The 15,431-nt window shown below is 42.2% G+C and overlaps 1 protein-coding gene and 1 long non-coding RNA gene across 2 annotated transcripts in view; one reads left to right on the forward strand and one right to left on the reverse strand.

Annotated features, from left to right (window-relative positions):
• Nedd9 (neural precursor cell expressed, developmentally down-regulated 9) overlaps positions 1-11,096 on the reverse strand; it is a 104,407-nt gene extending 93,311 nt beyond the window's left edge. The window contains exon 1 of the mRNA XM_046453451.2: positions 10,964-11,096. Coding sequence (XP_046309407.1) covers positions 10,964-10,975 — 12 coding nt within the window. The 5' untranslated portion in view covers positions 10,976-11,096. The remainder of the gene's footprint in view (positions 1-10,963) is intronic.
• LOC131424506 (uncharacterized) lies at positions 6,959-13,131 on the forward strand. Its single transcript, XR_009227652.1, has 4 exons — positions 6,959-7,140; positions 8,372-8,430; positions 10,987-11,158; positions 13,002-13,131. It is a non-coding gene; the product is annotated as an uncharacterized LOC131424506 (long non-coding RNA).
• Positions 13,132-15,431: the final 2,300 nt, after the last annotated feature.

Below are 15,431 nucleotides of genomic sequence, written 5' to 3' on the forward strand. Positions count from 1 at the left end.
GATGAAGGGCTAAACACACCACCGCCCATCCTACAAGGAATCCTACTGAACAACAGTGAGAAGGAACAGCCCCTTGATGCTCTCAGGGTAATGACAATCAAAGTAAGCCTTCAGAGCAAAAAGGCCAAAATAGTTACGCATGGTTGATATAATGTTCTGGGAAATCCAAAGTAATCACAGTGATAGAAAGCAGATGGATGTTAACCTAGGGATGAGGACATGGGTAGGAAGGGGCAGGAGTGGGGTTATAGCAGGACTTGAGGAAACTCTGGGAGGTGATGGATAGAGCCACTATCCTGTTTTTTGTAATAGTTTCACAGATCTCTCTCTCTCTCTCTCTCTCTCTCTCTCTCTCTCTCTCCCTTTCTCTCTCTTCTCCACATTGTCAATATACATGTAGAATATTATACGTCAATTATGCTTCCATAAAGCTGTTTGAAGAAAACCATGTTGTTAATGTTTAAGGAAACAGGTTTATGTGTGTGTGTGACAAGTTGACACAAGGACACAAAGTACAGAAATCCTTTTTGGACACGTAGGCCAAAAAACACAAATAAAAAGCTCTTAGAGATTAGTGATCTTGCTCTTGGGTTTTTAGGTAATATTTGCAAAACATTTTCTATTTTAAATTTACATATACTTGCCCATATTTATGGGGTGCAGTGTGACATTTCGATACATGGATATAATGTGTGATGATCAGACTGGATAACTGGCAGATCTATTGCCTCGGACATTTATCCTTTCTTTGTATTGGAAACATTAGAAATCCTCCCTACTAGCTATTTTGAAATACACAAGTAGCTGTTTTCAACCCTAGTTTCCTACTGTTCTATAAACATTAGAAGTTAGCCCTCTTATCCAGTTACACCCCTGTATACCCACTAACGACCCTCTCTCCACCTCTCCCTTCCCCATACCTTTCTCAGATTATGGTAACCACTGTTCTCTGCTTACAGGAGATCAACATTTTAGCTTCCCCATGTAAGGGAGAACTTGTCTTCCTCTGCCCGACTTACTTCACTTAACATAAGGTCCTCCAGTTCTATCCACGTTGTGCAAATGACAGGATTTCATTCTTTGTCATGGTTAAATAGTCTTCCATCGTGTATATTAGATCATATGCTTTCACCAATACCCATTGCCCTCTTTTTACCATCTGACATATTCCTACATGAACTTGTGTAATTATCCTTTTGACTCCATTTCTCACTTCAACAGGGTTTGCGTGAAACCCAATGCCTAAAATACACAAGATTCCAGACAGAGTGGGAGCTGAGGGTAGAACGTGGAGAAGGGACAAGGCTAAGATGCTAACTTGTCACCCAGCAGGTGAGAGGTGCAGTTTAACCTTCCCCGCTCTGGAAGCTGAATTAGGTAATGAGCTGTCACCTTATTTATCACCTAACAATTACTGCAACTGGAGAATGTGTGTAAAAGCCTGGAAAACATTATCCTGTCGACTCTTAGTATCTCTGATGAAGCTGTCCGTGGCAGGGTCCTGGATACAATTGAATAACGTGCGTGGCCTGCTGAAATTCATTCTGCAGACCACGTCTGGCCTACAATATGGCAATTGTCCACTAAAGGCAGTCGCATTATTAGAACAACCTGATCTTAACTTTCTTTATGGCCCAGTCAAAATAACCCAGGGCTGGTTCAGCAGCAGTTCAAGATGGGCAGAGTGAGGGCAGAGGCCTTGTGGGCAAACTTCTGCCTGCCCCAGGTGCCTGTCATGAAGTGGCATTTACCTGGAAGAGTATACCATGGCCCAAGATCTGTTAGTGACTTTGTCGGCATGTTTAGAGTAGAACCAGTGCACAGCATTTGATAGATTTATACTAATTTTAAAATAATAAGTACAACTGAAGTGGACCAGAATGCTTTGAGGCAGCTCTGACAATGGGCTGACTCCAAAAGGAAGCAAATTATCACAAAGTCGCTCCGCGCGCCCTGACAGAATCAGAACAGGGGCTGCTAACACACCTTGAAATGCTGTTGTCAATGATCAGGCACTCTTGCCCACAATTGGGGTTCAATATTCTATCACGGGAACCATCATGCTTTGGTCCACATTGTTAAGACTGTGTCTTTCCCAGCTCCTTTCAGGAGGATGGGTTCTGCCATCCAGAAGGCCTCTATGACCTTCCGGTTCTCTCTTTTTCTTGCTTTCTTGATAACCAGCTCCTGTTCACACCAATTTCATGCAGTCAGGCAGCCACCTGGATTTTCGCTCACTGACTTGCGACCACATTCCGCCTTATGACTGCACCCCAGATCAGTAGGACTGAAGTTTGGGGTGCTTTGCACTAAACTCTCTTTTAGGTATAGATGGATGATTTTCATAGCAGGCTAACTGTATTCATTTTGTTTTACCAGTGTGTATGTATTTATGAGTTTAAGTCTAAAAGTCACCTCTTCTTGATTCTTTTTGGAGGTGTCTAACTGACCTGCTTCCCCCTCCTGCTGTCCCTACTGACCACTGATTTGAGCCCAGGCTTTGCCATAACCTAATCCAGGTGCAGCAAATCCATTCATCTTATTGGCTTCAATGGCTGCCAATCAAATGGGCACAGCAGTTCTACAATTGACAAGGATAAGCACATTTTTTTAAAGACAGGGAAGAAGAGACTAAGAGGAAAACTAAAAAACGAAGGCACCTGTCATTGACTTCTGTAGTTTTATCATTTCTTGCATATATGAACCATAAAATCTAGGGATTGTGATTTTTTTTTGATGGGGGGAGCAGGGGCAGCTAAATCAAGCAATTAATTCTGGCACTGCTATAAACTTATTTTCTATTATTATTAAATTTTGTGTGGTTAAAAAAAACCGTATAGGTTAAATCAATAGCATACTTTGTGGCCAAGTGGCAGATGCTATTTTTATTTATTTTCCCTTCCTAGCTGTTATGAGTGGGTGGGTCAGAGTATTAAAATATTTATCCTCGCTCCTTAAAAACAGGAACACTAACACACAGTCTTCAACTAGTCCAGGCCAGATTTCTAGATGAAAATTCAGGAAAAAGATCCTGTTCATATATAAAGTCTGTGATGGTAAAGTCAGGATTTTAAAAGATAGGTATGTAACCACTGCCCAGCTAACACTGAGCTAGACAGAGGTGGTGCAAAACTGTATGCAGAGTTTCTAAACTGCAAAGGAGTGGTCTCCACTGGTGAAACCTTACCCTCCCCAGACAGCTTTTAGCATCCCCTATGGAGACCCCGCTTGCCTGTGCCCACTTCCTCAGCTTTATCTGGGATTTTCTGAGCCTCTGTTCCTTCTCACAACTGAGGACAAGCCTTCAAGACTCATTGTCTGTGAGCCAACCCGGTGGCCGCAAAGCAGGCTGACACCATCCAGAACTTCTTAACCCACCAGCTCCGTCTCCATCCTCTAAAAGTTATCTTGACAGAATCAAGTACAGAATACAAGGCTCCGTAAGTGACGTTGGGCCTCTGAATTAAACATCACAGGGTATTCTGTTTCTGTTTTTCTTGCCTTTCCCCAAAGTAATTTTATATCCCTTAGGAGCCAAGAAGCATTTCCCATAATTAGGGTTTGCTACTGGCCCTTGTTCCCTGAAGCCCTCTCCTGGGCCCAGCTCTCAGACCCAAAGGCGCTGCCCTGGAACTGTGGGCTTCAGAACAGGGTGGTCATGTCCTTCCTCATCCTGGAGTCCTGGGTAGAAAGGTCTGGAAATAAATCTCCAATTATATTTGGCACTTTATAAATGCTTTTATACATTAATAAGAATCAATAGGAATGGGTAAGAGGGTCCTTGGCAAATACCAGTGAGCTGAGCTGTCTCTGGTTAGCTGTGTGAAACTTGTATGTTCTCTGGGTCTCAGTTGCCTCAACCAAAAAATCTTAAAGAAGTTGAAAGAAAATGGCCTTTAAATTCTCTCTGAGGTGGACAGTGTTGTCACCTGTGTACTCTCTCTGCATTTCTCTGCCTTCTTGAGTTTTGGTTGATCATCTAACTGAGTTCTGGCCAAGTGAATGCTGGGGTGCATGATTTACTCCACTTTCCAGCCTGCTCCCTAAAATGTCCCACACCTTTCTCACTTACACTGCTGGAAGTGAAGGACTCAGAGACGCTGGAGCCACAGGATGGAAGAAACCCAGATTCCTGAGGATAACTACCCAGGGGAGTGATGGGCTGTTCCACAGGGGAGAACTCACTTGTATTACGTAGAGCCACTGAGATTATAGGGCTTACTTGTTACTGCAGCTTACTGTGGCACTATCCTGACTAACATGGCTACCAGTTCTGAGATTCGGTGTATTTAACAAATGGCACAATACAGGACAGAGGTAGAAAGAGATTAGAACATGGGCAAGAAGAACTAGATATCAACTATATACTCAAAGATGCTTCTCTAAAATGAGCTGGTGGAAAACTGAGAGGGCTCTGGATAATACTTAAAGGACAGGGGACGCATACTTCTTTTTAATGTAATGGTGAGTTTGTGTGGGTTATACTACCCCGTCAAAACTGAAGAGATAGTTTTTAAAGAGAACAAAGCAAATTGTGGAGAAACAATAATGAACATCTCAATAAGAGCACTCAGAATAGGTCTGAGGACCAAAGATCAGCTCTGCCTTTGTGATATCTGGGTGGTGTTGGCAAGCAAAGGTCACCCGAGGGATCTCAGCCATCCCATCTGGAGGAGTCCACTGTCCTTGATTAAAATGAGACTGTGAAGTCTCCCCCCAGGTTTTTGTTGCACTGCTTCCAGAATTTTTTTCACCGTGGTATGGAAAGCGGTGAGGTCTGGGTGGCTATTGATCATCGGGGGAGAGTAGATTGTTTCTGTGACGCTCTTACTTTCATCTTTTGCAGACCGGATTCCCACGGATAGAGTTTTCATCTTCACTTTATTTTTACTGAGTAAAAGCACCATTTTCAAGCAAACTCCAAAGCTGCATATTTTAGAATAAATGGAGCCTAGTTGTGGGAAAAGAAAACCACAGAAGACAGTGAAAAGCCACTGACCCAGTGTCCAATCAGAAAAAGTGTCTGGCAGGAACAGGAAAGCCCGTCTGAGCTTTGGGGTCACTTTCTGCATTGCAGCTCCTGTTTACTTTGGGGACATTGGTCAGTGTCTTCTTGGCAGACTGCAATACAGCTGGACTTTGTGACCCATAAACAAACACAGAGAGCCGTCAGCAATCCCATCTGGAGGAGTCCACTGTCCTTGATTAAAACGAGACTGTGAGGTCTCCCTCCAGACGCGCCTCTTTGCAGGCCCAACCACTCTGACACCTGCAGGGTACTTCATCTTTGAATATGCTCCTCATTTTCCAGACAAGCCCAGGGGATCTGCATCCCCCAACTCCTGTCTGCACTACATTGCCCTTTAGTGCTGATTTATACCTCAATAAAACTACATGTCGAAAAGGAGAATTGGTTTGATTCTACAGCTAACATGATTTACACATGCTTTAGTTTTGGAATATGCAGTACTTGTGAAGAGGGAGAGGTCTTTGCAATGCGATGTGATGTGGTGATCCATATCCACAAAGCTCATGACAATGAGAAAGGTGAAAATGTCCTCAAGCACCTGCTAAGCACAGGGCAACCCAGCTTTGGTAAGAAGAGTCCTCTTACAAGATCAGCATCCACAGCTTCAAGCAAGAAGCCTCAAGATTTTCTGAGTATCAGAAATCCCCTTGGAACCTGCTAAAATAATACATCACTGCGCCCCACCCTAGACCCTCTGGTTGGATTCATTGAGATTGGGCAATTTGTATTTAAGCAGACTTTAGAGGTGACTCTGAGCACACAGGATTCATGAAGCACTCACCTTCAAATTAGGAAATAAAACTTGTATTTCTCTCTGGTTTTAACCAGTTACCACCACTGAACTATAGGCTGGAAAGAAGGAAAGGGAAATAATGTATTTTTGGATGCTTATGTATGTGTGTGTGTGTGAGGCATCAAGGTAGACATGATGCTTGATTCTAAGTGTCAAGGTATTTTTTTTGTTTAAATCTTGTAACAGTCCAACAAACTTGGGATTATCTTTCTTTTGCAAAAGATAAGGATAACTGGAAATTGTGGATAATGCTGCCAGGGACATGGACGTCCAAAAGAGAAACTAGAAGTTCAAAGAGAGTATGCAATATTACAAAAGAGCAGGGCAGAGATTTGCATCCAACTCTCTTTGAATCCACAGCATACACATTTCCTACTAAGCCACGTGGCCTGACCTGCCACCTGGCCACTCTTCTGTGTGCCCGGTGTCAGGCCAAATATTTTAGGATTCGTGATAGGTTACACTCATCTACTGAGTGACTTTACAAGAAATTTCTTCCAGCTTTATTGAGGCATAACTGGCAAATAAAAATTGTGTACATGTAAGGTTTATACATGATTTTATGCTGGCCTTTTGAGATATATATATATATATATATATATATATATATATATATATCCTTTTTTAAAAAAGGCTGAATAGTATTCTACCCTATGCATGTGTATGTATATATATATATATATATATATATATATATATATATATATACCACAGTTTCTTCATCTATTCCTGGATCCACAGACACATAGATGGTTTAAATTGCGGATAATGCTGCTCTGAACATGGGTGCACAGACATCTCTTTAACCTACAGATTTCAATTCCTTTGGATATATACCCAGAAGTGAGTTTCTGGGTCATGTGGTGGCAGTTCCATTTTTACTTTTTTGGGGAACCTCCATAGTTTTCCGTAATGGCTGTACCCGTTAACTTTCCCACTAATAGTGCGGGGAAGGGGCCCCTTGTCTGCACATTCTCACCCACACATCTATCTTTTGACTAAAACCCTTCCTAACAGGTGTGGGGTGATATCCCGTGATGGCTCTAATTTGCATTTCCCTGATGATTAGTGGCGTTGAGCATCTTTTCATACACCTGTTGACCATCTCTAGTGCCTTCTTTTGAGAGATGTCTTTCTTAGCTATTTTGCCCATCTTAAAATTCAGGCTATTTTCTTGCTACTGAGTTGTGTGAGTACTTGCAAATTGTGGATATTAAACATTTATTAGCTGTTTGATTTGCAAATATTTGTTCTCATTCCTTAGGCTATGAAAATTTCTGAAGAAGATAATGTTTCACCCGGGGAAAATTCACGGGGGGTAGGTAAACTTCCTACTTGTAGTGGACCTGGGATGCGCCAACCAGAGACCCCACTTCAGGCTGAGCAGCTGTTCCCTCTGCCAGCCACTGAAGGGTTGGCAACTAGCAACCCACAGAGATTCCCCGACTGAGGAGAACGGCTTCATGTACCTAGTGCCTCCTCCTGGGGCTGCACCCACCCACCTTCTGGTCCAGGTAGGGCATAATGTCTCAGCCCCCTGATATCAATTCTGGACAACTTGAAGGACCATTCAGCTCCAGAGGGCCCTTGTGATTAGCTGTGGTCTTTATTTTAATGTTGACATTGCTCTCTATTTAATCCTGCTTATTTTGCTGTCTTGACAGTGAGGACTTTTCATAAAACACCTGCATTCCTGTCTCTATCCCAGAACGTGACCTGGGATGTTACTGAATCGAGTTGCCCTTGTGGATACATTAGGCTCATGTTTAGGCAGAGGGACGGGCTGAATTGGCCATGTCCTTCGGTTTGCATGCTGAAGTCTGCACCCGTGCCACCTTACAATGAGGCTTTATTTGGAGACAAGGTCTTTACAGAAGTAATCAAGCTAAAGTGAGGCCATGAGGCTGGGCTCTCATCCAGATCACTAGTGTCCTTCTGAAAAGAGATCAGAACCCAGCCACAGGCAGACAGGAAAACTCATGAAGACCAGGGACAAGATGGCATCTAAAAGCCGTGGCGAGAGGCCTCAGGAGAAAATAACCCTGCCAACACCTTGGTCCTGGCCTTCCAGCCTCCAGAACTGCAAGAAAATAGATTTCTGTTGTGCAAGCCACCCAGGCTGCGGTACAGAGCACACAAATACAGGCAGGTTTAGGGGTGCTTCTTCATTTGATCCCCACTCTTTCATCTTTACTCGTAAGGAACCACCTAGAAATCTGAACAAGTTAAACTATCTTTTAAATATGATGATGCACAGTGAAAATTTTCACCAAGTGGAGTTTTCATATTCCTTAAAAGATATCAGAATAATCATATTTTCAAGGGGAGGTTAGGGGATCTGTGAATTACCCCTCTTCACGGCACCTCCCTTTTAGGACACTGACCACAAACCTAGGGAAGATGTAAATTCACAGTGTAGATGACTACCTGGACCCGTGTTTAACTTGTATTTCGTGGGCGGGGAGGGTAAAATTTTCAAAATCTCAGTCAACACGTTTTTGGTCCTCTGTGAAGCAAGAGTTCAATTTGGCTGATTTTTTTTTTTCCAGATAAACCAAAACACAGAATGCCCAACTGCCAGCTTCCTGCCCTAGGAGGAGGGGAAAGGGTAAGAATGCCAAAGAAACAGGTTTGCAGTTGAAAAGATTCTTCTTCAAAGCCTTCAGGCTCTCCGAGGCAGCCTCTCCACCCCGGCCAGTGCAGCCCTGGCCAATGTTTAACCGCCGCTCCCTGGAAATGGGCAAAACCAAACAACTCAGGTGGGAGCGGTGGGCTGCCTCGCCCCTCTGCAGCCCTCAGGAGGCCCCGCAGGTGTGGGGGCCACTTTCGCGCTTCTGCTCCTGCTTGTATTTATACAGTGGCCTAGGGCTTGCTTTTATTCTCTGAGGGTTTTTTCAGGGAGCTTAATTTTAAGAGAATTTATGAGCTAAGCACTTTTCCCCAAGGATCATTCCTGGCAGTGCCCACACCTGCGGATCTTCAGTGTTGCTCTGGAACCAGGAACCTGCAGCTTAAGGAAGCTCAGGAGAGCCACCGAGTGTAACCTGCAGCCCCGCACCAGGTTCCCAGGCCTGTCTCCCACCAGGCTTTCCCTACACCCTGCTTCTCCTGTCTTTTCCTGTTAGTGAGTTCTGTGAGCTGCCAGGGACGGAACCCAGGACCTTATACATGAGAGGCAAGCGCTCTACCAGGAGCTGTGCCCCAACCCCCAACTGCACTTCTCATGTGCTTCTTATAGAACTCAGGGTGTCATCAGAAGGATAGATGGAGGGCTTAGTAGGTGGGGATTACATTCTAAATAATTTACATATTTAATCATCACCACTTAAAGTGGGTGCTATTCTTATACTCATTTTATGGGTAAAGAAACTGAGGCCCAGAGAAGTTAAGTGCCTTGTTCAGGGCTGGCATTTGAGTCAAGCAGTATGGCTTCGATTATGTGTCCTTGAGCTATATGCTGCTCCTACCCCCAAAACATCAGAGATATATCCTTAGGAGGCACTAATGTTCATTAGGTGATAATGACAGCTGCCAGATATTTGCATTCTATTTAGCCTAGTAGGGTGTGTGTGTGTGTGTGTGTGTGTGTGTACACGGAAATGAAGTTCAATGATGAGGGGAAAATATGCAGAAGTCCCGAAATTACAGATCTCAAGGGAGATTTCCACTCTGCTCACAGATAATTCTAAAGCTCACTGAAGATTTCAGGAGGTGGAGTTGTCTGGTTTTTAGATCTTCAGGACCAAAAGTTGAGAACAACACGTGTTCGAAATAACTTAGTGTTCAGTGCGGGGTCTCAGACGGAATGCATCGCTGGCTTCCGGCAGAGAAGACTTTTTGGGTTCTGTTTTTTGTCTGCTTTGCAAAGCTGGCTGAGAAGAGATGATTTTGTCTCACTAGAGACACAAAGAAATGAATATTCTTGCTGAATGGCTTGGGGAGTCACAGATCAATGTCATTAATTCCACTTTGAATTAGTGATTTGGTTTGATTGAAACCTCTGAAGCTTCCAATTCTGTGACAGATTTTTTCCCAGAATCCCAGGACCGAAGGAGATTTTTAAGAGATCAATTATTTTACCTTAAAACATCACAATGAATATGAGAATTGAACTTTAAAAAAAAGTTAACTCCAGGGGAATCTTTTACTTGTTTATCAAAATGTTTAAAGAAAATATTTATCATTATATTGACTTACAGCCTTTTTCCTGCAAGATAGAGCCTTCTCCAGATTGACATGGCTTCTCAGTACTTTAATTTTTTTTCTATTTTTTTTTACTGGGTTAATTGGGTGTTTGTGTGTGTGTGTGTGTGTGTGTGTAATTGATGGTTGTTTCTCTCTGTGATACATACAATGGATGATTGATCTCAATGCATACAGGAATTAAACTTTTTCTTTTGAGTGCATTACTTTAAGTACATTTTCTCATTTCCTCCTCTAAACCATCTTCCTATCACCATTTTATAAATGCAGAAACAGATTCAAAAGGGTTAAGTAACTGGGTCATGGCCAACCCTACTACCAAGTGTAAGAGAAAGGACATAAATCCAGACCTCCATGATTCCCAATGCTACTTCATCAGGTCGTGATGCCTGCCTCCCTTGGAAACCATTTAATAGATCCAATTACATGTATTTTTCCATTTAATTTTCATAAAATCTTTAGGAAACCTTAGTTACATGGGGGAATTGACTATTCCTAACCCTAACTTCTGTCTCAGGCCAACTCAATTTTCTTGTGGAGTGGTAAAATGGAAGTCCAGTGGCTTAAGGTTATTGGCAGAAAAATGAGGCCTCAAGGACAGGCTAATCCTTATTTGGGTGATCAGCCTCTGCATAGCTTCAGACTCACTCAGGCACCGGCTGTACTAAGGGTAATATGCTACCAGTATCCCAGAAGATGCCTTCCCCAGAGATTCGTGGGTGAAATGGGATTCCCTGTGACCATCAGCCTATCCATGTTAAAAATTCACCAAATGCAAAATCTCGCAGCCTAAAATTAATGTACTTTTCCCCAAAAAATATTAGTTGCATATCTCATATGACAATGGAACACCATTCATATTGTTGTTTTAGAAGAATTAGTCCACATTGAGAGAAAAGGGGGGTCAGAAAATGTATGCCTTTTCTGCCCCTACTCACCCTCGACCACATTTTCCCCCAAGGGATGATGGAGTTCTGGAACTCAAGGAGGACAATTCCAGTGTATCCGTCTGTTGGCCAGCTTCCTCCTTTTCATAACTCTGCTGGAAGAACATGTGATGTGCTCCTGCCAGGGTCTCATGTTATGGAACTCACAGCTCACCGAACCTGAAAACAGAATTTAGGAAGGGGAAGGTGAGTGAACTCTGGAAGGGTTAAAGACCCTTTTGTCATTTCAGGATTGCATCATAGCAGTCATGAAAGCCAAATCCGTAGACTCATGAATGGAACCCATCATCCATTCAATATGGAAACCATGTTGGCGCTTTGGCTATGTGAGCTTCAGCTTCAAAGATGCATCAAGTATGGTCCTGTTTTCACAGAGCCCAGAGTCAAGTTGGGCAAAATAAAGAAACACAGCGCCATGAAATGCTACCGTTACTCTGGTCAATTATACAATGGGTTCAGTTACAGCACAGAGGGAGATGGTTGACATTCGGTTGAGTCTCGAGTGAGGGGTGAGTGCTTCCAGATGTTCCTCATCACTAGTGCAGGTAGGAGGGATCCCTCATTGGCTGCCACCTATAGCTTTAGTCATTGATTTAGCTTGTTCTCGTCCCTGCTGCCTCATTAGCCCCTTTAATCCAATTTAATATGTTGCTGCTTTTATCAGTTTGAAGACACCAAATGTGCCTGATTCTACCTCTCACAAGTCACAAGGTCACTTGAATCATATGCTTTTATGGTTTCCAGAAAGGAGGAAAACTGGTGTTTTGGAAATGTGACTTTCAAATAGCTTAAGTGGAAAGCCCAGAACTTATTTTTTATTTTTTTAGAAGAAAAATCAACTGGACTTTTGGTGGGCTTGTACTGGCCCATTTTTACTTTCCATTTCATCTTCTCACAGTTTTGAAGTGGGGTGTGTGTGTGTGTGTGTGTGTGTGAATTTATGAACTATTATTGAAATGTATATTCTTAGAATATATGAACCTGATTTTTAAACCACTTGGGATACATGGAAATCCTTTTGAATATGGGTAATCCGAATCTTTGTAAAAATAGTATTTTCCTATTAAGAATGAAAAATCAAAACTAAGTGGGTGGTGGAGCAGAAAAATAAGGACCACGTCTGGCACATAGTAGATGCTCAGCCAACTGTTTCAGGAACCCACCCAGCTGCCCCTATGAGAAGGAAAAGAAGCCTTCTTAGAACTGCATTCCAAACAGAGGGTAATTGGGAGTTGCTCTCCCTTTGCTTCTACTAGATAGGAAGAGTCTCCTGTAATTTTGGTTTGGTAAACATAGTATTTATAATCTTGGCAAAGAGGAGGGAGAGGAATTTTCCTCTGAGGCCCTTTCAGTGGCAAGAGGACATGGGCCCATGACTCATTTGCTCTGCCTGAATTCATGCACAATTACCCAAGCATCTTCACCCCAGATGGAGCAGAGGACCAGCAGGAGGGTAGCTGTCACCAGCCAGCACTCTGTCCATTGTCCCTAGGTGCTCATACCAGGAAGCAGTTTAATGTCTGAGATGTCTGCACTTGTAAGTGCACTTATTTGTGTTTGTGGATCCTATCTTCTACAGCACCAAGAAACACCCAGGTGTGCATGCACGCGTGCACACACACACACAGGCATTTGCACAATTTATATATTTCATTAATTATTTCCTGGGAAATATAACATGCATTGAGAAATGGCTCTAAATGCTGTAAGTGTAGCTGCCACCCAGGTGAGGACACAGATTTCTTCTGGACCCCAGAAGCTTTCTGAGTGCTCCCTCCAATACGATCTCTCTCTTTCCCTTCAAGGCCTTTAGCTCCATGCCAGGGGGACCCTGGCTGAGGCCTTGGACTTAGGACCTTCTGTCCGTCTGTTAGCCACATACCTTCTCCATGGGAGAGGAGTCTGTGCGCCCCTGAACCCCATATCTCCCTCTATAGATATGCACCAAGCACTGGGATATGGGAGTTCTCTCTTCAAATGGATCTAAACCCACTTCCAAGTCTTCATGGACATTTTCCTTGGGGTGTAGGATGGGACGTGAAGGTGGATTCCTGGGCCTGAAGGACATTACTGCTTGTGTCACAAACTCCAGCAAGAACCTCCAAGGGATCCAAGAGTTCTGAGGCCCAACCTGGCCTTCCAGGTGCCCTGAAGAGGTGAGTGTCCAGGTAGGAGGAGGGAGCACTTTTATTTAACAGCTTCTTAGCATGAGTGATAATTCTTAAATATTTAGGCCCATAATATGCAGTTCTCCATTTGTACTTTTACCTGAAGTTGCACATTTATTTATTTATTTTTGGTTAATGCTCCAGTAAATCCTGAAATTTTATTATATGGAAGAACATCAGATATTAATATTTTATTTTATGGCCCATGATAGAAATCAGAAAAAAAACATGAAATGAAAATGAAAAGAAAAATTTAATTGCATATAATACCAAGTACAGGGTTTTAATTTCTATATGATCCAATAGTACCAAGAGCATATTTATGGGTACACCATTAATAAATGTGGCAATTTCCTGCCTAAATTTTCCATCAGGGGTGGGTCTGCTGAAAGGTAACTACCCTGACTTCTGGTCTTCTCTTCCTTGCTTTTCTGCAAACGTCACCCCTCTAAGTCTGCATTCTTATATAATCACTTTTTTCTATTTTGAATTTGGTATAAACAGAGCTGACAGTATGTGTGTTCTTTTGTGTTGGCTTTCAACTCAGCCTCATGTTCATGAAATTCATCTCTGTTGAAGCCGATAGCTATAGTTTATCATTTTCATTGTTACATGGTATTCCATTTTATGGATAGACCAGCGTTTACCCATCCATATTTATGTTGATGGACAATGGAGTTGTTTCTAGTGCTAGACCATGATTAATAATGCTGCTTCAGAGATCTTTATCTAATTCTATTTTGGGTATACTTGAGAATAGAATTGCTCGATGATAAATGTGCACATTTTCAAGCTTAGTAGAAAATACCAAGCCATTTTCCAAAAAGGTTAAATCAATTCATAGTCTCAGCGGCCTGGTAATAGTTTCCGTGAATTCTGATAATATTTGATATTTCTTGTAGTTTAACCATTTTGTACTAAGAATAATTAGGGGCATTGTCCCTCTAAAACATTTCTAGGTTCAATGCAATCTGCATCAAAATACTAATGACATTCTTCATAGAACTAGGGGAAAAAAAACAGTCCTAAAATTCATTTGGAAGAATAAAAGACCCAGAATAAGCAAAGTAATTAGCCAAAAAAACAATGCTGGAAGCATGCTGGTGCACATTGTAATCCCAGAGACTCAGGAGGCAGAGGCAGAGGGACTGTGAGTTCAAAGCCAGCCTCAGCAACTTAGCGAGGCCCTAAGCAACTCAGTGAGACCCTGTCTCTAATAAAATATAAAAAAGGGAAGGGGATCTGGCTCAGTGGTTAAGTGCCCCTGGGTTCAATTCCCTGGTACTGAAAAAGAGAAAAAAATCAAACAAATAAAAAAGCAATGCTGGAGGAATCAAAATATCTGACTTCAAATTATACTACAGAACTATAATAACAAAAGCTGCATGGTGCTGACATAAAAATAGACACATAGACCAATGGTACAGAATAGAAGGCATGAGACAAACACATCTACAGTCATCTGATCCTTGACAAAGGTGCCAAAAATATACCATGGAGAAAAGACAGCCTTTTAAACAAATGGTGTTGGGAAAAACTGGTTATTTATATGCAGAAGAATGAAACTAGGCTCTTATCTCACATCCTGCACAAAAGTCAGCTCAAAATGGATCAAAGACCTTGGGATTGGATCAGAAACGATGCAATTCCTAGAAGAAAATGTAGGGTCAACACTCCATCATATGATTTTCTCAATAGGAGCCTGAAACTCAGGAAATAATGCCAAGAGTTAATAAATAAATAAGACAGCATCAAATTAAAAAGTTTCTGCACAGCAAAGGAAACAATTAGGAATGTGAGTGGGAAGCAACTCTTCTGACAGAGGATTAGAACAGGTAAAGAGCTCCAAAAACTTCACACCATGGAACAAATAACCCCATTAATAAATGGGCACATGGATTAAACAGAATTTCTCAAAATAAGAAATACAAAGAGCCAATACATACATGAAAAAATATTCAACATTGTTGAAGTGCAAATCAAAACTACACTGAGATTTCAACTCACTCCAGTCAGAATGGCAGCCATCAAAAATACAAACAATGCAAATGCCTGCCGGAGAGAATGTGGAGGAAAACGAACACTTCTGCACTGTTGGTGGAGTCATACTACAATTAATTAATACAATCGCCATGGAAATCAGTTTTGAAGTTCCTCAAAAGACAAGGCGTGGAACCAACATAGGACCCAGTGATACCACTCCTTGGTATTTATTCTAAAGAATCAAAGTCGGCACACTACAGTGATACATGCACGCCCATGTTTATAGCAGCCGAATTCACAATAACCAA

Source organism: Marmota monax, unplaced genomic scaffold, assembly GCF_021218885.2.
Source record: "Marmota monax isolate L192 unplaced genomic scaffold, Marmota_monax_Labrador192_F-V1.1 WCK01_AAM20220418_F8-fsc00029, whole genome shotgun sequence".
In the NCBI taxonomy this organism is placed as follows: Eukaryota; Metazoa; Chordata; class Mammalia; order Rodentia; family Sciuridae; genus Marmota; species Marmota monax.